General features: G+C 30.8%; 1 protein-coding gene across 1 annotated transcript; it reads left to right on the top strand.

The window, feature by feature from the left end:
- The first annotated feature begins 5566 nt into the window (after positions 1 to 5566).
- On the top strand, positions 5567 to 24489 carry LOC106677956 (calcium-independent phospholipase A2-gamma). Its single transcript, XM_014416183.3, has 8 exons — positions 5567 to 6098; positions 6805 to 6942; positions 14601 to 14755; positions 16822 to 16940; positions 19285 to 19493; positions 20673 to 20864; positions 23753 to 23966; positions 24167 to 24489. The coding sequence occupies exons 1-8, from the start codon at positions 5739 to 5741 to the stop codon at positions 24424 to 24426; spliced, it is 1647 nt and encodes a 548-aa protein (XP_014271669.1). The 5' UTR covers positions 5567 to 5738; the 3' UTR covers positions 24427 to 24489.
- Positions 24490 to 24886: the final 397 nt, after the last annotated feature.

The raw sequence follows: 24886 nt of genomic DNA, 5'->3' as shown, positions 1-24886 counted from the left end.
TAAATTTATTATTATATTTAGAAGAAATTATATTAAAAATATAAATATGCACGGATAGAATACATAAAAACAAGAAATAAAGTTAATAGAATGGATACAACAAATATAATGTGATGAAGAAAAGACAATATACATAATAAATAGGGTTACAGAGGTGTGTAAATTATATAATAGAAACATTAAGACTCACCTGGAACCAACATACTAGACTTAAAAGACAAGAACTCAGCAGAGGATTCAACCAACTATACCGACTGCTCAGCCGGACCTCTCATCTCTCACTAGAAAACAAATTGCTAATTTATAATACTATACTCCGACTTATCTGGACCTACGGACTTGAACTTTGGGGAACAGCTAAACCGTCGAACATCAAACGTATCCAATCCTTTCAATCAAAAATCCTTAAAACCATAGTTAATGCATCCTATTACGTTTCCAACAGAACACTACACCATGACCTACATATCCCTTTTGTCCTTGACCTCATACCAACCAAATTCTCAAAATTCTTTATAAACCTCTCCAACCATCCTAAACCTTTGGTTGAAACCTTATCTAGTTCCACCCATCCCTACAGCCCACCTAGAAGGTTGAAAAGGCAGTGGCCCAGAGACTTATTGTAAAATAAAAATGGACAATTGGAGTTCTGGCAATAGTCAGATTCTCCACTCAAGTTGAGTGTTTGCGGCTTTAGCGCACTTGCTCAGCCTCCACTGGCTACCAGTGATGCGGCGAGAGGGATGCACGGGAATCTTTTGAGCTCTTCTCTACCCCTCACACTTGGGGGATAGAGTGGGCTCAGGGATCTTCAGGTCGATTGCGTAAATATTGTATATAAGAGTTTAAATGTGACTAGAGATTATATTATTTTATCATTAAGTTATCTTATTTATTTTTTTCATGCACATAGTTTGATTATGTTCATCATTTTGTTTATTCTTCTGTTTGTATATATTTTAAGAGAGATTTTTTTTCCATTCATTTATTTATTTGTATTCTTATTTTATGTTATTTTAGTATGAATGTGATCATTCATTATATTGCCTATTGCCCACAACAGTGTGACAGATTGTAATATCTATCAATAAATAAAAAGTATTTTAAAACTAAAAAAAAACAAAAAACATTAATAATAAAGAAATTAACGTAATTATACTTAAGTGGAAAGTAACATTGAATATAAATTAAAAATAAGATATATAAATATAAAAGAAAAAGAATGGATTGTAAATATAAAGTAATAAAAGTAAGTATGGAGGATGAGAATTTAAAAAATAAAACCAGTTAAAAGACATGACAGGAAACTGAGCTTCTGAAATGCTGAACGTAGTTTTGGGACGAAATTATGGGGATTTTATTAGGTTTAAGATGTGTTGGTATGTCAGGGAGATGCAGTCTCATCGACTTTATGATTGACGGAATTCTCTGTTAAATTTATATGAATTGATTCCGAGATGAGGCGTTTTTTTATCGTTGGGGACAGTAGCAAGAATTGAAGTATTATCGAAGTTAAAGAATGATTGAGGTTTAAAGAGTATCCTGACAATTTAGAGCCAAAAGGGTTGCAGGAATTGATAGAAGTTTTGTAGTGGAAAATATGGTTTTTAAAGTGATTCTTAATTTCGTCGATATAGAAGGAATTACAGCATGTGGTAGAATAAGGGATCTGGTAAACTACATTGGAACGGTGTAAAAAAGTAATAGGGTCTTTTAAACTGGAAAAAAGGTAGAAACTTTTCTTGTGGGACTTCAAGCTAAGACGTAGGGTAGGAATAATGGATCGTTAGGATTTTTGTATATTGTTAGAAAAAATGGGTATATACGGAAGGGATTTGTACTGAAAAAGAGGTGGAGTAGGTTGAGAACAGGAGGGACTGGAATTACAGGGTTAACGTAAGAATCAGAGAGTTTGTTACTTTATGTAGTAAATTGTTGTTAAATAGGATCTGCTTAATACGTTGTATGGTGGTCTGGTGATATTGAGGGTCAGATAGAGAAAGGGATAGGTGGATAAGGTTCTTAGCAACATTGATTTTTTGGTGATAAAGGTGTTGATAAAAAAAAGTTGAGGAGTCTGCCAGAATAGGTAGGTTTGGTGTTCAGTGGATCACCAAATCCACTGATCCAATCAGTGGATAGGGAGCCATCGGGATTTCTGATAATAAATAGGTCAAGAAAAGGGATGGAATTCTGGCTGACTCCTCCACTTTTTTTTTCCAACACCCTTATTGTCAAAAAATCAATGTTCCTAAGAATCTTACCCACCGATTACTTTCCCTTTCTGACCCTCAATATTACAAGACCAATGTTTTTAGTGCTAAGGGTGTTGAGAAAAAAAGTTGAGGAGACTAAAAAAAAAAATTGCTGCTAGATTTGAATGAGGTTGAAAGTGTAAAAAATTACAGAAACTCAAAGATACTTCAGTTAAAGTCGGGCTACAATTTTTTTTTTTTTTTAAGAAGAAATCAAGTCACATTCGTTTTTAGGGTTCTTTAAAAACCTTAAATAAGATTTGTCATGGAAATCAACAATTAGAAAATATTCGGACGATTATTTTTTATCTTCTGATGTCAGTTGTTTACGAAAACACTCATAACCAGTGCCACCGATTCTCCTGACTAAAAAATACCCGCTCTTGTGAAAATCGTTATAACTATAACTGTTTGATTGTTACAATCATGATTGTTCTGTCGCAATAGTTCGGGCGTGATAGTAGTGCAAGTAATGTCAGTGAAGCGACTGTCGCGTTAACTATCACATGTTTACGCAATAATAGTGAGCTACCGTACAGTTTCCGTTAATGGGGCAAAAGTGTTAGCCACTACCATGGGGTAACTATTTAATAGTCACAGTCATGACAGTCGTAACATTAATATCGCACTCGGTCTGGCGTGATCGTTTAAAGTACAAGTAATATAAGTTGATTAACAGTCGCATTAACTGTCACGTTTAACTGTTACATGTATATGCCTTGACAGTGAACTGTTACAATATATCAACCTTACCAAATGTGATGGCGTTCGGTGGGAAAACATTGTTCCTATATATTCGCCCAAAAGCTTAAAATATATCAGGCCAGGCCCAAAAAACAATTTTGCACGAGAACTTAAACCGAATTATCGGCCCAGGACAAACAAAATTATCTACCCCGGGGCCCAACAACGAATCCACCCCGGGCCACAAATATAAATCCGACCCGATCCCCACAAACAGATCAATCCAAGGCCCCGATATTATATTCATCCCACGCCTCAAAATCGGGGGCTCCAAAAAGAAATATGTCATCGGCCCCAAATAGTCTTGGTACGCCTATGTCCTAAAATTTAATATGTAAGGAAAAACAATAACTTGTTAGTAATAGAACAAGTCTCTTATGATTAACTAAAAAAACTAGTTGAAGGTCTCCTGCGACACTGCGCTAGCACACCTATACATCACATAAATCCATTTTACCCAAATTACCCACTAAGGTAAAAAATACCTGAAAATCAAGTAAATACTCGGAAATCGGTAGCACTGCTCGTAACTCATTTGGATTTTATCCGAATCCCACGTTACTACACTGTTGGAACGCTTAATTTCTGCTCTTCCGATCCATATTAACACCTTTTAACTTATTGTCTTTGTAAGAGCGAAATAAAGAAAACCGTTTCAAACGTTTTATTTTATATCTCCAGTTTTAATTTCTTTACATAGTCTGGTTTGTGTCATTTGGTGTAGTTTACAAGCACTAAACCACTCCTGAGTTGGTTGAAGATTGTTTGAGTCGTATTGAAGTTATTGCCATTTTTGTGATTTTTTAAAAATAAATCGAAAAACATGTAAGGCGGAAATATGGAGTAAAAACATTCTATATCCTGATTATTTTAAAATTTCGTATGTAAGGGTTTTTCGCAGCAGCGAAGGGGAATACATGTCCTGACTGGGTATTATACGCAGATCCTTGCAGGAAGGAAACTTCGTTGTACAGAGTACTAGTTTGCAGGCGCGAATGTAAGTACTGACTGGGTATTAACCACAGGTCCTTACGATAGGATTAAAGGTGTAAGAAAGAGCAGAGATCCAGAGGAGGAAGAGATAAATAAAAGACGATATTCATTTCCATAAATAGCACTAGAATGTACTGATCCTCAATGGACATTGTTATTATCTGCCTCCTAAGTAGAGGAATTCCGTGAAGTTGAAATTCACACTAAGACTTTGCAATTTGCCCCTAGTCAACTCTCTAGGCTATTAAAATCTATCGAGAGATGCTACGTGGGTAGCTCCTTCCTAAGATTATCTAGTGTTTGAAACATTCCTCATATTTACTTATTGTATTTTTTTGTTCAGTTGTAAAGTACTATAAATAATTATTATTTTATATATGTATATATAGTTGACCATAAAAATTGATATATTAGAAGATGGTCAGGGTTGCGGTCAAAGGAAAAACAAACAAAAAATTATTTCCTATTAAAAAACTATTTTTGTTTCTTCTTTGACCGCAACCCTGACCTTCTTCTTATATATAATTATTATTTTATTTCTTAACTGGCATATTTTGTTAAATATAGTTGTTTATATTAGAACTGTGAAAATGTAACAACTCTGATTTCATGTACACTGTCTCTAAACAACCATAAATAATTAAATATTATCTTCACTAAAATTTAGATAGTAATCTATATCAACCACATAACCAGTTGAGTTATACGTAAAACGTAGGTGTCATCCAGTGCGACAACTTCAGGTTGTCTGAACTGCTATCACCATAAACTTTAAATTAAAAGCTTAAACTAGAAAAAAAAATAGAATCATACTGGGTCAATTGACTTAGTAACCTAATAATGTACAAAGAATCCCATAATCAAATTTTTAAAAACCTACTGTTAGCCATCTACTATTTTTCTCAGGGTTTACTTGACCGATTTTTATCTCGGATTTCTCCAAAAGCATAAGTCAGCACAGGATGGTTCTAAGAGGAGCTCATAATTACCATCTACCATTTCTTAGAAAAACAATTACTTCTTGAATAGGTGGCCCGATTGGTTACATTATTATTATTTTTATTGGATGTCAGTCCCCGAGGCTATTTACCAAACCAAGAACATGTTAGGCTGTAGTGAAAATTGGTTTTGACGATTTTGATCAAACTTTCCTTTCCTTATTGAGCGACGCGGACCCAAGTGGGTGTTCCTACCTGTAGTGGCGTCCAGCATTTTTTAGGAATTATAAAAAATACAAGACATATGAGATAAATTAATTTTAGTCAATTTCACAGCGCCAATTGAAACCCAAGTTTGCTGTTAGGAAATACAAATAAAAAGTGTTTTATTTATTTTTAATTTTCCTTGAGATGAAAAGTGTTTTTTATTTTGATCTGTTTTAAAATCATTAAAGCTCGTTTTGGACTACATAATAAAATTATAAATATTGTTTATTGCTTCTATATGGCAAAATAAATTTGGTTTTAGTAAAAATTACACTTTATGAAACTTTCTATTTCTATATATCTTTATAGTTTTAATAGCTCAGGTTATTCGTTCCTAAGAAGTACTTCTTTGGTTACTGATAAGATTACCGCAAATAGTTCTTTGTTTATGATTTTTAGAATTACTCCTTTTGTTTTTCAGCTAGTTTAAAATAGTGTGATCAATGCCAAATTGCGATGTTGACTGTCAACATATTTTTTCGGTTAGGAGCAGGCTCATGCCACTTCGTATTTATGTTCTATAACTAGTGAGTTAAAACTAATGGGCTCAAAAGAACGGAGTATTGTTGCTAAACTTATTGAAATTGTGAATTACGTTGTAAAGAAGAAAAGTTCGTTTCAAAATTATTTGAAAGACAACAACAGTTTTATTCAATCTTATTTAAATGTAAGATCAAGCTTTTACAACTTATTTTTAGAAAATGAGAAATCAGACTTCAAATCAGATTTACGAAAATTACAAGGGGTCCGACAGATAATAGAAATAAATGCGGATAAAGATGTTAAAAAAGGAAGCTATGGATTTGACTTAACTAAGTTGTTAGGTGACTTAACTGCTTCTAAGAAGGCTGGTGTAAAAAAAACTCCAAGATGGAAAACTCATCCTCCAGCTGTCACTCATGTATGTATTGAATTTTAATTGTGTTTTTTATTTCTTGTGAAGATCTTGAAATTTTGTGTTCAAATTGTATTTGTGTAGGCAAATCTCTAAATTTATTTCTGTGGTTTTATTGTGCATAATTTTAATGTTATTACAGATGGAATCGAGGTACAACACCCCTAACTTAAACTTTGATTTCCTTATTTTAACTAAAAGAATAGTTGTATGGAGAAGGATATTCAAATTAATTTAGCTGGTGTTTAACACTAACCGAACAAGCTAGGTTTCAGAGTTCTTATTTTTAAAATGTATGTTGTATGGCTCCTTTAAAAAGTTTTAATGGTAAAAATGAAACAAGATTATTCCATTTGAATCAACACCATATTATCTAAACAAATGGAAATCACTCCTGTTTTTATTCCCCACCCCCTATGGCCTTGCTGTTTTAACCTCTTTTTTTATTTGTATTTTGTGATCCCTACAAAATAGTATAATATTGGATATTTTTATTTAATTATATTGTATTATAAGTTTATTTAATAGCTTTAACTCCCTGAAAAAATATTTATCCTACCTGGAATCTATTATTTTGGATAATCATCCTTTTTCCATATTGGGAATTATGCCCATCCTAGCAATGATAAATAATGATGAAGAGTGCTATTATCAGTAAATTCTTGAATTACTACATTGTGTGACTAATTTGATATTATTGATTTTTTTAAAGGAAGAAATCAATTCTCAAACCCAACGCTTGCTAGTATCCTTGGCTTCTTCAGAATCAGTTTCTGTTCGGTTAAAGCGTTTGGAAGACCTATTAAATCATTTAACTCGCCATCCTACTGCCAAAAACTTTGCTGTTAAGGTAATTTAAATAATTCTTTAGTATAATATTCTCACAAATTGAATTAACTATCAAAAAATTAGATATTATTTATTTTCTTTACACCTATTATATACTATTTCCATAACTTATCTGCAGTCTTTATCATAATCTTAGTCATTATGAGATTCGACGAAACACAAAAATAAATTCACTTTGTTTGCATCTTTGGGATTTATTCTTAATTTAACCTCTTATTGGGATAAAGATTTGCTTTTCAAACCAGTACTCATTTAGGCAGCGTACAAGACATTTTTTTAAATTGGCTTTACAAAGACTTACTAGTGGCAGACTAAGGAGGGCTTTTGCCCTTTTAGACCATTCTCAGAGTGATATTGATCTTAGACTTGGTTGCTTTCACACAGTTATTGGAAGAGCCTGGTCATGATTCCAGAGAAGAGGTACTGCTCATTGCTCTCATGGAAGAGACCTTGTTTGAAAAACTACTCTTCAGCTGCACTGATATCTGAGAATCCAAAACACTTGGCGATGGGGTGGTTTTGATGGTGCATGAGGAATAATTAGATTGTTGGAAACTGCCTCCATAAATTTGGTTTGAAAAACAAAGGGTTTTTTGTTTCACAACACGACAGAGAGGAACAAATTTCCAATAGGCTCGTGTTGATTGGACTGATAAGACTGGGACGTTGTTTATTTACTGAGGAGTCGAAATTTGTTTTACATCATAATATCAATGAGAAAAAAAACTATTTAATACAAGTATGGTCTTATGGAAGAGGTTTGATAACAGTCTAGACACAGGGATATTAAGTTATAAAAAAACTCAAGGATGAGTTTATTCATGCTATTCAAGAATTAGCACGTAACCTCATAAACATACCTAGACAGCGTTATAAAGCCTATTATTATTTTTATCACAAGAAATTGGATAAAACTTCATTCTTGTTGATAATAATGCTGAACCTCATAGAGTAAGAACTAAAAGAAGATGAAGGAACAAGAAATCAGGCATATAATTTTTTTTTCTTGAAATTAGTCGTATCTTAATTTTTATAAGTGACCACTTAATTTTGTGAGCAGTTTATATATATATATGTATAGATATAAAGTGTATTACATCATTAGGATAATCTTTTTTTCTGTGTGTGTTATTGACCATGGATCTTTCTCTGAATTCCTATCTATCGAAAAAGGATTAGTTAAGAAGATTGGGTTGGTAATTTTCTTCCGCCTATTAAAAAAAACGTTTTTTATTATGTGTTTTATAGACTACTTCAATAATTTGTCTATTTTGCAATATAATTCCAAGCCATTTCTACATAAAACATAAAATAAAAATGATTTAGGAGGGGCAATGTACCTTAGATTTATATTCAGAAATGAAAATTATTGATGTGTCTTATAAAACACATTTCTTCAAAAATGTTGGTTGGCTCCTTACTGCATATGTGAGTTCAAGTAAAGATCATTAGTTATAATTTTAATCTTAATTTTGTTAATCATTTTTTAAATTATAAAAATGTGATATGATGAAGTTATTTTCCATTTTCTTTTTCTTCATGTTATTTAATATTGGTTTATTTGATTAAACATACTCCTTATAATTTCAAAGTTATCAATTATTAAAAAAAAAATATTTTATTGTTTCTCTTCTCTATCTGTCTAACCAGAGTCTAGTTTAAGTGAATTTGGATGGTTGTTCAACTTTCTCCTCATTCCACATATTTTATTACTTTTATTTATTTATTTATTATAAAAAAATGTTTAAATTTTTTTGAGATGTCCTTATCTGACTCAGAGACCTTCAGCTGCCTGTTTTCCTTGTTGTTTCAACACTAGCGGTATACATGAATGTTGGTGTGATAAATTTAACCATCTTTGTTAAAACACACTTCACCAAACCTTTCTAAAACATTTAATTTTTATTTATTCAGTGCAGTTGTTAAGTATGGAGTAACTCTATATGTAAAGTGCTGTGTGTGTTACTCATATCCCAAGCCTGGGTTTCCAGCTGTAACAGATAATTATTCATTCTTATATTACTGATTTAATATATTGATTGTTCAAGAATAGTTTATTTTATTATTAACACAAACTTCAATGATCCTATTTTTCTCTCAACTTTTTATTTAAAAAAACCTCCAACGTTTCGGCCCTTAGGCCATTTTCAAGGAGATAACCTTAACTATTGATGTCATAATTCATTAAATTTTTTTTTTTTTAGGCATTTCCTATTCTATAGAAAAGGAAAAACAAGTTTTGTCGAATAGTTTTTGTATTGAAATTATGTGGTTTATACATGACATGGGCAATTAGCCACAAAAACAACAATTTAATGAATTGTGACATCAATGGTTATGGTTGTCTCCTTGAAAATGGCCTAAGGCCCGAAACGTTGGAGGTTTTTTAAAATAATAAGTTGAGAGAAAAAGTGGATCATTGAAGTTTGTGTTAATAATAAAATTATTCATTCTGTTATATTAGCCATGAGTCAACCCTATGGATTCGGGAGCCCTCCTGAAGCTACCCAGTCTCTATGAGGTGTGTTCTCAAAATAGGGGAAAAATCTAAATTGGCAGTTGAATGTGGTCATGAACAAATCACATCCTTTACACAACCATTGTTCAAAAAACAATACTTCCTTACAAAGTACTGAACCCTTGACCCTTCATGGGTTGTAGTGGTACGGGGTTGTTTTTTTGTTTTTTTCTGTTCATAAACATATGTGTGTTAAGCCTCATTTTAACATTGAAGCAGTACCTAAAGCTCATCACTGCCAATCTAGTCTTTCACAATCTAACCAAGTTCTATCCAGTCACATTTGATCAAATAAAAGTGTAAATTAACTTACTAAAAACCAACTGGTATAACAAATAACCTTATAAACATTTTAATCACACTTGATTGGTCTTGCATCATCACTCTTCACTGAGCAGAATAAAGCTACCATGAGGCATATACTTGTTATAGATTCAGTGCCAAGCTATAGATAGGCTCATAACCTGTGTTGATAGTTACAGTTGTTATGATAACATTTATTTGCTATCCTTCCGAACACCCATTGTTGGAGGACTTTCGATAGCTACATCTTACTTCTCCACTCCTTAACCATTGGTAAATACCATACCTGATAACTCCAAATACCTATACCTGGCATATATCTATTCTAATATACCTTGGCAATCTTGCATTTTTTTTTTTCAAGTTTCCATTTTTCTCATTAATTCATTTTTTAAATTTTTCCCTTTTAGATTTTCCTGTTCCCCATCACCTGTGGTGCATTTTGGTGAGCAAAAGTTTTTAAGATTGATTTTTATGCTACATTTGTCATAATGTTCTATATTATGCTTTTAAATATATTTATCCTTGTTTTGGTATTAGTATTCATACTTCTAAGTACTAAGTTGAGTACATGGCATTTTTCTTCTTATTTTTAATTATGTCTCAGCTACTGTGGAGCAGTGTGAGGAGTTTGCATTTAGAGCCTGATCCATAATCGTATATAGTACCAGGGATGTGACGGGTTGGGGGTTGGGGCGCAGGTCCCAGTACGCTCGGTTCGGAATGTTGTGAGTTTGATTCCCACCTGGGGCAGTTAAACATTCACTTTGTGGCGGTCCCGAAGGATGAACCTTTACACTCCCACCTTGGTTAGTACATGGCGACAACCTAGGTAACCGCCAGGGGTTGGCAAAAAGGACCACTAGGCCCACTTGCAGAACTTGTTCCCCCCACCAAATACCAGTACCAGTACCAGTACCTATATAGTACCAGCTGGCTGCATTTATCCCAGTCAATTCCTCTCTTGTTGATTGCTTCCTTGACTGCAGCATCCCAAGTGTTTCTCGACTTTCCTCTTGACCTTCCTCCATTGACTCTCATTTCATACATTATTTTTGTTATTCTTTCCTCCTGTATTTTTTTTATATGGAGAAACCACCATAGCCATTATTTCGTTCTATAACATGTTCGGCTGGTTTCTCTCCCAGGTTACTGCTTATTGTATTATTCCTGACTTCATCCCTTCGTGTTTTCCCCTCTATGCTCCTCAGGTTCCTCATTTCCATTGCTTGGATTTTAGGTTATTTTTTTTTCCTTTTTTTTTTTTTGAGCTGTATAGGTGTATAGGGACCTTGATCCAATTAGTACAAGAGCCCAAGAGGAGAAACAAGGCTGTAATCTCACCTCAATTTTTGATTAGTTTAATTAAAACTATGTATAATGACTAGACAAAATTCATGAGTCTGCCAAGTATAGGTAGGGGGAATAAAAAATGGCGGCTGTTTCAAAGCGATAAAAAAACTAATTTTGCATTCGGAGCTCTATATCTTAAAAAGTAGGAATAACACAAGAAAACCTAAGAGAACGTCATTTAAAGAAAAGTAAATTTCTAAAGTATGATCCCTAATAGAGTTATTTACATTAAATAGTTTTGAGATATAGCTTTTTAAAAAGCAACATTTCATAAAAATGTTGCATGGGACGTACTGAAAGATCAGTAGTTAGTGAATGTATTTTGAAAAATTTATATCTCAAAAACCATTTGACGTACAGATGTCTATTACCACTCAAATTAAAGCTAGTTTAATGAGCTATAAAGTAGCTTATGATGTTTATCTTCGTAGGAGTAATAGTTTACATGAAATTTGCTAAAATAAATTGATTTATAGTTGTTCGGACAAATTTTCATTTGCCAAATTTATATTAATTTGTAAATATTATATAAACTACTACCCCCTATGAAGATAAGTGTCATAAACTACTTTATAGAAAGTTAAATTTCCTTTATTTTGAGTGTTGGCAGACATATGTGCGTCTTATGGATCTAGAGATATTTTTTCCAAAATCCAATATTTTATATGAACAACTATAAATTAACAGTTTTAGAGTTTATTTTGTCAAATATCATAAAAACTACTACTTCTACAAAGATAAACATGATTAACTGTTTTGTAGTAAATTTAACTAGCTTTAATTTGAATGCTGGCAAACATCTGTACGTCCAATGGTTTCTGAAATGAAGTTTTTCATAAATCAAACTTAATGTCCGAACAACTATAACTCAATTTATTTTAGCAAATATCATGAAAACTACTATTCCTATGAAGGTAAAGGTCATAAACTTCTTTATAGTCCATTAAACTAACTTTAATTTAAGTGCTAATAGACATCTGTAAATTAACTAACTACTAATCTTTCAGTAGATTTTTAAGAAATTTTGCTTTTTAAAAGGCTATATCTCGAGAACTATTGGACGTAAATAGCTCTTTCAGGGTTGATATTTCAGCAAATTTATTCTTCTTTAAATAATGTTCTCTTAAATTTTCTAGTGTTGTTGGTAGTTTTTAAGATATAGAGCTCCGAATGAAAAATTGGTGTTTTTTTAAGGTTTTTAAACAGCCGCCATTTTTTATTCCCCCTACCTATACTTGGCAGACTCATCAATTTTGACTAATAATTATACATAGTTTTCATTAAAGTAATCAAAAATTGGGGTGAGATAACTGCATTTTTTTTCCCGGCTCTTGTACTAAATCTTCCAAGCTCTAATCATAGCCTGGGAGAAAAAAATCATTATCTGAAGAAAACTTTGGTTGCAATTTTTTTTTATTTTTATTTTATTAATATTAAAGAAATGAGATTCTGCCAATCGGATCATACTATAAAAAAAATGGTGGTTCCATGAAAAAAAAATCATAAAAATTAATTAATTGAACACGATTCCTTTTTTTCAAATGATTCTAGGCCATCTACTGAATCAAAAAAAGGTTTATCTACCAGCTTATTATTGCTTCTTACTACTGATAGAAAATTTTTAGAACTCAAAAATATCTACTTATCTGTTCTTATGAGTACTAGACAACCTCCTTATTAATCAAATGATGTCAATCTGCTTACATATTATGCTACTTGAAGCCAACAGAAACTTTTCTAAAACCTCCATTTTGAACATCAAATAAATACCCATTTATCTCAAAGAATAATTTATCTGAAGATGATTAATTTTTTTTTTTTAATAATAATAGACCACCTCTTAAACCAAGTTCTTTCTCCTTATTAATATACACAATTTTGATCCATTTTAGTCCCAACTTTTATTCTTAAAAAAATCTCATACGTTTTGGCCCTCAGGCCATTGTCAGGCCGTTGTCAAGGAGACAACCTATACAAATTTTTTGTTTTTATAATAATTACATTATTTCCTTAACTACATACTGATTTCTTTGGCCATACTTTAATTATTGATGTCATTGTTTTTAATCTCATTTGTAGGCTAATTGTAATTGCCCATGTCACATCTTTAAAATAAATTAAATATTAAAATAACATCATAACAACTTCAAAAAAAATGTTTTTAAATTGATTACTCACTTACATAACTTTTTTTATATCTTAAGTTTAAAAACCCTTTTATACAAACAAACTCCTCATTTTTCACTTATATTTATCACATATAAAAGAACCTACCTTCAACAGGTTAGGACTCTGTTATCACCTTATCATATAAAAAATAACTTTTTTATCATTAATTTACATTTAATATAATTTAATTAACATCCAATTTTAATTATTTTGCTTATAACCTAACATTTTTTAAAATCCATAATTAATATATTCTTATTATATGTGTATTCTTTTTATCATACATATACCCCCCTCTCTATTTTTTTTTTTCACATATTTACTCACCTATACATGGTTTTATAGAAAGCATGTATAGGTGAGCATGCATTTATAAGTGTATATATATTGTATATACATCTGTACAATTTAAGGATTTGAATATTTATCTATTTACATTTTTTATATAAGTACAAATTTATTTTGCTCAAAATTTCCGAATAATGGTGGTTTAGTCCCTAAGAATCTGATTTGAAATTTACCGTATAATTTATATTTTCTGAGATATAAATCAATTTTTATATTTTTCTTTTAAAAATATTATTTTCTTGAATGACCTTGACATTTTCAAAATCAAAATTATGCTTATTATGAACAACATGTTGAGCTAATGCTTTTTTTTTTTGGTTCCTCTTCCATATTTTTTATATCATTCCCATGTTGATACATCCTGTCTTTAATATATTTTTTAGTTTCACCAATATATATGGCTGGACAATTAATGCATGGAATTTTATATACTAATACAGATTGAGATTTATTATCTATTGGGTCCTTTGTTCTACTATAATAATTTTTTAATTGGAGAAGTTTGTCGGGGGGTGCGGTCAGCAAAGAACAACATAAATAAACAAAACCATATTTATTTATTTATTTATTTTATGCCGACGTTTCGACCTGAGTTTCAGGTCTTTATCAGGGGTTGTGGCGTAGAAGGTAGGCTGGCAACTGTATATAATAATTTTTTAATTTATTGTTTGGTTTGAAATATAATGAAATATCTTCCATATCATAATCCTTAAAAGACCTTTTTATTCCTTCTGACAAACCTTTTATATAATTATGTTTCTTATTTTTTTCTGAAATTCCCAATTGTTTCTTTATTTACATTCATGGCCCTACCTCTCTTTTTCACTCCTCATTTCAGATCAAATACTTCCAATTTGCAGTTAGGGTTTTGATTTGATTCTTTTGAAGAATTTAAAAACAAAACAAAGTTTTTTACTCTATCTTAAATTGATTATTTGAATAAAGATTAAAGTTGTTAATAATTCCAGAAAGGAGCGATTGGAATCCTGTTATTTATTCGAAGACATACAAACGATGGACCTACACATGAAACCATTCTACAAATCCTTGCAATTCTTGGCTATGCTGATCCTCCACGTTCCAATGGGATTAGAATTTTGTCAATAGATGGTGGAGGCATGAGGTAAATTTCAGTGATTGTAATATACATATAAGACTTTTTCATTTTGATACTCCAGTTGTCAAGTAATTGAGCATAATTAATATCATTGAAGTGTATTGGTGGTTCTACTTCAATATTTAATATTAAACAGAAAACAGTTATTGAATAGCAAAATCATCATTACTAATATAAGACCTTGTAGTCACTTATGATTAGAAGAGTTTTGAGTAATATATTTATAAACTAAATTTATTTTTACATATACCTTGTACATGATTTCTATTTTCTTGGAAATTATATTTCTGAGGCCATAATGTAGATTTGATAATAGCATTTTCTCAGTTCAATATCTATAAAAGTTATAACACTTGGTATATTCTTTAAATTAATTATTTATTACATCAATAAAACATTGTTTAATCATTATTATAACGAGCCTTGAAGAAAAAAAACTCTGCCTAGTATTTATGGTAGTATAGCTTCCTTAACATTTCTATTGGGTACATAATTACTTATATTTTAGTCATCTCAAAGCCACAATTTAACCTCAAAGCAAGTTCACACAACAAACCTGTACTTAAATGTCCATGTTCCATTGCTTTCTAATTATTTTTATGATGAATTGTTGACCTGTTTCAGTTGTTCAAATTCTCTCTTCTTTTTTTTTAACTACTATTCACCTGATTTTTTGTTTTTATGTACAATGTAAATTCTATTAATTTTGATTTATTATTTTCAATAATTAAACTTTTGATTGAGAGAAAAAAATAACCCGTTCCCTCTCAAAATTTGATGATTTTTTACATGTCAAATACTTAAGATAAGTATAATATAAAAATTGAAAAGAAAAATAGCCCATCCGTTGTTCATGGCTTTTCTCCAAAACTGCTGATTTTTTTCATATTTGGCACCAAAGGCACAGGTCACCCAGAATAATCCTTAGAACTCGACATTGCCTTTTGCTGTTTTTAGGAGATTCATGAATAGGCAATGCAAAATACATTTGATTTGCTAATTTAATAAGCAAAAATAGTAGGAAAGAATATTTAATAGTTATCAATTAATGCATTTCTAATGAGATTACAAGTATTAACGAATCAAGTTAGAGAATTTTCGGTCAGGGAAAATACATTGAAAAGCTATAGTATTTCTTCAAACTGCTTTGCCAGCAGATACCATGCCAGATACCCTGTTTGTAGAGGCTGAGTTTGCCCAATTGTTGTTTTGTTTTTTCTGCCGCTTAAGAATTATGCTTTTTTTTTTCTGAAGGTTGGTACCTGTCTCTTTAATAAATTAGAGGATAGCATTTTATGGATTTTTACAAAACATTTTCAATGGATGTTTGTATTTTATACAACCTTCCCACTGTTTACCTTTACTAATCTCTCTACGTTATTTATAACCTTCCCAATATTTTTATTTCCCAAGTTGCCATTTTGCTAATGGTCTTAGTGATGATTATCCTCTAATTCATTGAAGGTTGATGTACATACTTTCAGGAAAACATAATGATTGTTGGACACACTCAGCCTCTTTGAAGCCTTATGTCTCGAATTCTCATTGGTTGGTTTCACTCACCCTCTACAAAACCTTAACCCCCTCAGTTTGTGAAAAAAAAAATGTTTGTTGGTCACACTCAGTCTCCGTAAGGTAGATTTTTAACCCAACTTTTAATTACAAAATTAGAGAAACTAAAACTTAAAAAAAAAGAAGTCGATAAGTGAGCTTGCTATATAAAATGCATTTGTATTTTCAAATACCCAATCATTGATAAAAAGATACAAAAAATCTTTGATGTCAGAATAAACCGATAAGGAAGTGCACGATCCTGCAAAATCCATTTTCTCAAGTTTATTTTTGACTTTATAGCAATAAATTTATTTATTTAATAATTATAAAGACAAACATAATTAAAAGTATTTTTATTTTGGAAACATTAATTAATAAATAATTTTAATTGTCTTTAGAGCAGTTCTGATTTGAAAACACTCAAGAATTTATTAACTCATATTCTTGTAATATTTTGCAGCTTATATCCCTAAATGAAATTTACTTCAAATTTAATTGGAAGTATTTTTTTTCTTTAGGGGAATTGCTGTAATAAGAATGTTGCAAAGGATTGAAGAAATATCTGGTAAAAAAATATGTGACTTATTTGATTTTATTTGTGGTGTGAGCACAGGTGCTATTATAACAAGTTGCTTAAGTAAGTTTATTCTTCTCTCACTCAATTATGAATTATAAATTCACTCTATTTATAAATCATGAATTAAATGGTAATTATTTTATTTTATATGTGTGTAAAAAATTATATAATTTTTTAGCCTATAGCAAATTTAAGAACTTTACCTAAAGAGTTATCTATTGGCAGATAGATAAAAATATTTGGGAGTACAGCAATGTGACCTAGTGGCTGTTTATTGATTTTAAAGCTGCATATGACAAGGCCCACAGATCCATAGTATATGAAGCAATGGAAGATGCAAAAATACCCCCTCAACCAATATCTTTAACCAAGATGATGACTAGGAGACCTGTCCTAATCAATGGAAATAAAAAAATGACACCCTAGGCCCCATGTTGTTCAATTTAGTGCTGGAGTAGGTTGTGATGGAAGTGTCACAGTCATAAATAAATCAGTACAAATTATGGCTTATTCAGATGATGTAATAATTTTAGAATAAAGCAGCCAGGCAATTGAGGATGTCTATATAGCTTTGAGAAGAGAAGCAAGAAGAACTGGTCTCAAAGTGAATATTGAGAAGATTAAACTAATGATTGTAGAAATAATAAGATGACAGCACCCTCCTTTTTATGACATTTCTGATGAAAATATTGAAAAAGTGTCTGCCTTTCAGGCAGGTGTTTATATCTGTTTTAGGTGTTCTATATCTGGGGTCTGTAATGACACTTAAAGCAAAGGAATAAAAAAAATAAAAAAGAAATATTTTAGCAGGTAATAGAGCATAAGCACTATGCTCTAAGAAGCTTGGTAAAGAGTAACCTGCTGATATCATGCATCAATAAGGCCCTCTTGTATAAAACCTTTATGAGACCAGAGGTAACCTATGGAAGTGAGGGCTGAAGAAGCAACTACTGAAAGGCTTGAAAGAAAAGTCTTATAAAAAATGCATGGAAACATATGTGAAGGAGACAGAAATATAAGGAAAAATAGTGTATACAATTTATTTAGGGTCATGTGTTTATCTGATTCCATAAGAATGATTAGTTTGAAATGGTTTAGGAAGGTGAATAAGATTTACCATGGAAGTATCTTTGCAAGAAGAAAGTGGGGGCCTAGAAAATGGAACAAGAACTAAGTATTGGAGAATATGCAGTGAATGGGGATCTGTGTGATGGAGGTCAAGAACCAATGGTCAACTATGTTGAAGCAAGCCTGAGACCACTCCAGCCTGTAGTACCAAAAGAAGAGGAGGCAAACTGAAGTAATGTTAAGATATAATTTATTTTACCTATCAAAAGTCACTTTTACGAAGTTATTAACTATACAGATCTACTTCCCTTCTTATGTATGAATGTCAATACTTAAGTATTTATTTTATTGTTTACTTACTTTTGAAGATTGAGTTATTGTAGAATATGATTGAAATTCTGGATTATTTATGTATACATAAAAATGTATGTGAGTGCACTTGTATTTGAATTGTACTAAAAAATGAAAATATCAGGAAACCTAGTATTATATATTTAGCTGAAATTAGTTGTTCTGTAGGATAGACAAAATTTTATTAACAGTTTTGTCCTACCCGATTAATCAGTTATAAAAAAAAAATCTTACATTTTTATTTTAATACAAGATTATCTTTTTTGTTCCTTTGTTCACAAGTTATAAGCCAAAAATCTTTTTTAGTGCTTTGTTTTTGTTTTAATGATCTTTCATATTGCTGGAGGAAAAAATTGTTGGACAACTTTAAACAATAAAAAATCAAAATGTAAGTCACTAAAAATAATTCTATAATGTTGTGAGCATGCTTTGGTCATACCGAAAAGAGAGATTACACCTATTATAGCTTTTAATAAATCATAGCTCTTGTCCTCTGCTGTTTTAAGATATCTATAAAACAATAATAGAATATTTGCCACTGGAGGTAGAATAGATAACTGGTATGTGTATTTTATTTTCAACAAAAATAATTCCATCCCAAGCAACAAGTGACAGTATTTTAAAAAGATTCTGTTACTTTGGTGGGGTCCACAAAATTGTTTGGTTTAAAATTATATGTTTCTAAGAAAATGACTTTTTTTCTTTTCAACATCAAAATATCTTGAATTTATACAAGTAGTTATAATTGATTGCTCATGATGATGTATTTGGTGTATTGTTATGGAAAGAGGGGCCAGAAAGGAGCTGATATTCTGAAGTTTTTACAGTTTAACAGAATCGGATTAACCGTAATATTAATGAGTAATGGAAGTTTTACTTGTAAATTGATGTGTATAAACCCTCTTTATTTTTTTAATTGAGGATGTCCAATTATTGTTCGAGGACATACTGTATAATATATTATATTTTTATACCATTGTTTTAGTTCCACCTAACAACATGTCACTGAATCATATTTATGACCTCTATAGAGAGTTAAGCTCACGTGTATTCAACCAAAGTGCTTTTTGGGGGGCGAGTATGCTGTTGTGGAGTGGTGCTTATTATGATACATCCCTGTGGGAAAAAATTTTAAGTGACCATGTTGGTAAATTGACTTTAATTGATTCAGCCAAAGATCCTCTTTGTCCCAAGGTTAGTAATTGATTTTTTCAATTATATTTCTAATTGTATGTTTTGAAAGAATTTTTATCGTAATAATTGTTAGCACCTTAAAGTTTATGCTGGTTATCTTCGATTTCTTAAGTACTTCCTAGGTTCCTATCAAATGAATTTTTAACACCACTCCTGCTCATTATTTTAATTCATATTCACTTTAATACATCACTATCGTCTCATTTTCATTTTTTTTTTTATATATATATTTTGATGGTATTAGAGTTTTCCATACAGCCAGGTATAATTTATTTGTATTCCCATTATTTTCACCATTATTGGGGCTCGAAGTTTTTCATTTTGTGGAACTGCCACTCAATAAAAAAAGACAACATCCCAGGCCGGATTCGAACCGGCGTTGCCAATAGATCTCAGAATGGTAAGACTGTGTCCAACCACTGAGCTACGAATGGCCCTTCATTTTAGCTTGAATTTTAATTGTTGGCCTCTTTAGTTTGGCCACAATACTATGATTTTGAATAATTAGATATCCATTATTATTAATCTTTGAGGGCATTAGCCTCAGAAAAAGTTGATTTTTTTTCTAAAGTTATCTTTGTGGCCGTAATCGATTTTGTTCTAAATATTTAGATTTACTGTACAAACAGAATCTTAAGAAAAGACTAAATTAAATTTAGGAAAGCACAAAATAAGTTAGTGAGTTCTGATATTATAGGTGCTAATAAAGTTGAAAATTGAATAGCTTTTTTTAAAAAAAAAAAAAACAAGAATTCTAGAAATTTTAAAGAATTGTTCTACCCAACAACATTTAAAATGTTGTGGAAATATAAGTTATTATCCTTTAATACCAATTTGTTAACTTTGTTTCAAAAAACACTATGTGGATCTAAAAAGGCCATTGAGTACATTACTTTTTAGTGTTGTCTTAACATATCTGGCCAAGATCGAAATCATCTTATGTTCACTAAGTGAATTCAACTATACATTTCAATGTGATATGATATTTTCCCATTTTAACTTTAATAATGTGTTCTCCTGTGTGTTTGTTGCTTTTTCTAAAGCAGCCAATACACAGTGTGACTTGGTTTCCCAATGACATAAACAACTATCTGTTCTGATAATATAAAAGTAATAAAAATATGTTTATTATTCTCTAACGCTTCGATTTATTGATTTTTTATGATTTTGTTTTAATAGGTTGCTATAGTTTCAACAATTATTAACCAGTCTAAAATAATTCCATTCGTTTTCCGAAACTATGCAGAACCATATAACAGGAGCTCAGAGTATCTTGGGTCATGCCGAAATACCATTTTTGAAGCTGTACGTGCTTCTGCAGCTGCACCTACTGTTTTTGAAGAATTCAAAATTGGAGATCTAATGCACCAGGTATATGCAGTTGTGGATTCGTTTATTTTTTACATATTTTGTTGTAACCCTATGAGAGAAATATATATTTAGGAAAAGTACCTTCCAGTATAATATTAAATTTGTATTGTTGTTATTATTGAACTAGGAAAATTGTTTCCTGTCTGATAACCTACCTAAGAAGGAAAATAATCATATAGTATTAAATACAGAAAAGGAGATTCGATCGATTAAATCATTATTTCTGATATTATTTATTTAAGTAAAGTAGTTAATGAATCTTTTTTTATTTTTCAATTATACCTGTTGAATTTTAAAAGAAAATGACAGAATTTTTTCTCAAGCCTTTCCTATTCCACAATAATCACACATTTTCCAAAAAAAAATGATGTACATCAATTTTTGATCATTTTCTCATTGTTATTTTGATATAGGATAACTTTACCTTAGAAGGTTTAATAAACAATTTTTGCATTAGTTATAAAAACTTTTTCATCTTTGGATTGTACGAGTCAATCCAAGATTTCTACTTTGAACTATATGACGTACCTACTTATGGCATTTTAATAATAATAAACATTAAAACTTGTAAAGAAAGTAAGCAACAACTTAGTTTGAAGTGGAATATAATCCTAAAAAGGAACAAGGATGGAGAAATGGAATTCAGGGGAATGAAAAAATTCATACCTAATGTTTGAAATGAATTATTGATGGTAGCATTTGTCATATCGTTGTATACTCATTGAATGAATTTAACCTTTGATATAATCTGGAATTTAGATTTGTCAGCAAGTCATAAAAAGTATGTAAAGAAAATGTACAGTTGCATAAAAATCCAGGTCTTAATTATAAGCCAGAAATTTTTTTTTTATGATTTCTCATATTTGCCAAAGAAATTTGGACAACTTCTGAATCGTGTTCTGCACTTCAAAAAAACATGAAGTAAACCACTAATAAAAACAAATACACAAGATTTTCCATCTCAAGCCCTTTTTTGACACCATCGAACCTATAATGTATTAGTATTTGATCTATCGCCCGAAAACTTCACTTTATAAGAAAAATTTTGGAGCATTAATTGTTGGTTATTTTCTCATATTTATTTTAATATAGGATTAACTTTTGCATAAAAAGCATACTTTGCAAGTTATAAACCAAAAACCAATAAAATGTGTTATTATTATTTTTATTTTTTATGAATTCTCTTATTTCCCCAAATAAAAGTTTGTTGAACAACTTCAGATTTATGTTCAGAATTCAAAGAAACACAAAGTAAGGAACTTGAAGCAATTATACCAGAACTTTCCACTGGTTTTTAACGCCATTTGACTGGACTATGACAGTATGCCTATCAGTATCCATCTATTTATAATAATGATAATAATAATAAAGGTTAATGAAACTGAAGGTTGATGCCGATACCACCAATTGTTCTCTACATATATCTGTTCAGGATGCCACTCTAAACATAAATTTATTAAATTAGTCTTGACACAATCCTCCCATCTACATTTTGGTCTACTCCTCAGTTATTTACCCATTGGTTCAGTGTTTATTAACTTTTTATTGATTCGTTCATTACTAAGTCCCACAACCTTACAAGCCCATCTTGTTTTAGCCGCAATGCTATAACCTAAATTATGTTTACCAGGTGCAGTTCCTTCAATTCAGTGTTGTGTAGCCTTCTAAAATCCCCTGGTAACTCATCTTTTTTTGGTCCTAATATTTTATCTAATAAAAACCTTGAGGCGCTGTTCTTCCCTTATTGTATGAGGTCACGTTTTGCATCAATAAAGAACAGTAGGAAGGATGATAGTTTAGTAAATTCTAACTTTTAAATTTTTAGACAGAAGGCCCAAGCTAAGCAATGTTGAAATTGAAAAATGACATGGATTTCCTGTTTTTAACCTCATTTTTATTTCCTCATCAATTTAATTTTTTTTAGTTACCAAAGGACCTAAATACTTAAACCTACCGAAGAACCTTAGTGCTTGAACCTATCTACTATTACCTGTTCAAATATATTTCCTCCTTTATCTATATCTCTGAAACTGCTCCTATTTATACTGCTAACATTATATTTTGTTTTATTCGTACCATCTGTTTATAAGTAGAGAGAAATAAACTAGTCTTAAACTTTTTTCTGTAGTAGACCGTGATTTTTTGGGTTTGTGTCTGTTCAAGCTGGAGCCTACAACTAAACAGAATGAGTAATCAATTATAAATAAGATCCATTGCTGAATGTGTTGACATGTTTTATAGAGTATGAGGTTGAATTGAGTTCTACTCCAAGTCATTAACTTCATTGTTTCATGTTGTTTGTATCTTGATCAATGGTTGTGCAGGATAACACTTAGTCATTAGGTTTTTTCCTAATTAAGAGTCTTAGGGAAAATGTCTTGGGATTTATAGAGCCAGGAGTTCCCCAGGAGGGTTTCTGGACTCCAGGGTCAGTCCATGGATAGTGTGATATGATAAATAATTATGAGCATCAGCCGAACATTAACCTGGTCTTTGGAGTTAAAAGTCCCGTGTCTCAAGGAAACTTTAGCACTAGTTCTTTCTTATCATCAATTTCTTTCCTACTTCTGAGAATTTTTATCTCAGATACTTTTATTATTGTAGCTCCTATTGCTGCACCTCCAACATGCTGAATTGTTTTGACTCCATAAAACAAAAAGTGGATAAAATTAATAAAATAATACATATATTTTAAAATTATTGTCAAGATGAAAAAAAAAACTCTTGGTCAGATAATGAGTAATTTTTTTATGTTAACTGAAGTTTAGCAAATAATCTTATATTAAATACATTTTATTATACTGTTGCCTGTATTATGAAAGGTAGGTTTTGGTACTTAAAGACAAATATTGATAATTGAATTGCAACCCTAAATGTGTTTAAAACAGGATGGTGGATTAGTAGTCAACAACCCTACTGCTATAGCATTACATGAAGCAACAACATTATGGCCAGAGGAATCAGTTAGTTGTGTTGTTTCTATTGGCACTGGCAGGTATGAGCCTATCATAACTATTGATGAAACAGTTGAATCATCAAAGAGTTCTTCATCATGGAAACTTATTTTTACCAAAATTTTGGAGAGTGCTACAGATACTGAAGGTATCTTAACTGTTCTATTTTTCACTCAACTGAAATTTGATTATTTATGTTCTATTGTTAACTACAAATAGATATTAAAGCTTTTCATTGTTATTTGCAATCATTCATTATTGTTCAATTTAGTTTTAATGATAGTTAGTAGCAAATGTTGTCTCTATTTAATTGATACCTAATTGCCTTGATTGTTTTTCTTTTTGTAGCTGTACACAGAATACTTAATGATTTGCTCCCAGAAGATACATATTTTAGGCTGAATCCTCATATGTCTCGTTTAATGACCATGGATGAAATAAGTGAATTAAAAATTTTGGAATTGGAACAGGATACAAAAATGTATTGTAGAAGAAATGAAGATAAGTTTCATGATATGGTTTCAAAATTGAGCTCTTCCCGCTCTCCACTGAAGAAATTTAGGGATTACATGAATTTAAAGCTTAAATTACTAGGCTTTACTTTGTAATGAAAGTTTTAGTGATATGTTATTATTTTATATGTTAAATAATATATTATTTATTTTTTTAAATGTCTTTGTTTACCATTAGTTAAAAGTTTAACAATCAAGTTCCTTTAGTAATTTATTGTATTTTCATGTTGGTCTTATTTTTTCTTTTTTTTTTTTTTCTTTAAATGAACTTTATAAATTTATACCGAAACTACTAAAATTAATTTTGGTTTTGAAGGTTCATCATTTGTAAAAGAAAATAAGGTATGATAGAATAAATAAACATAGCTTATTTTCATGAAAGTGAGGTGCATTTAATGACAAACTTATGCGATTGGTTATCCAATCACATAATGGTTATATGTAACCCCTTAAGTGTAACTCCTGAAGATGGCTACACAAGCTCAATTAGTTTGCTTGAGTATTGTAGCTACCTTTGGGGAAAACATCCTGGGACTTCCCAAAAAATGTATTTCTC

This window comes from Halyomorpha halys, unplaced genomic scaffold (assembly GCF_000696795.3).
Source record: "Halyomorpha halys isolate HHAL.00 unplaced genomic scaffold, Hhal_1.1 Scaffold115.1, whole genome shotgun sequence".
NCBI classification, from domain to species: domain Eukaryota; kingdom Metazoa; phylum Arthropoda; class Insecta; order Hemiptera; family Pentatomidae; genus Halyomorpha; species Halyomorpha halys.
The sequence above is the reverse complement of the archived record's forward strand: the minus strand, read 5'-3'. Positions and strand labels throughout refer to the sequence as shown.

What these genes read in the sequence shown, in the direction of transcription:
- LOC106677956 (XM_014416183.3), top strand. Translation starts at nt 5,739, where the DNA reads ATGGGCTCAAAAGAACGGAGTATTGTTGCTAAACTTATTGAAATTGTG. An exon ending in TATTATAACAAGTTGCTTAA is followed by an intron (nt 16,941 to 19,284) that starts GTAAGTTTATTC and finishes CCATTGTTTTAG; the next exon opens with TTCCACCTAACAACATGTCA. An exon ending in AAGATCCTCTTTGTCCCAAG is followed by an intron (nt 19,494 to 20,672) that starts GTTAGTAATTGA and finishes TTGTTTTAATAG; the next exon opens with GTTGCTATAGTTTCAACAAT.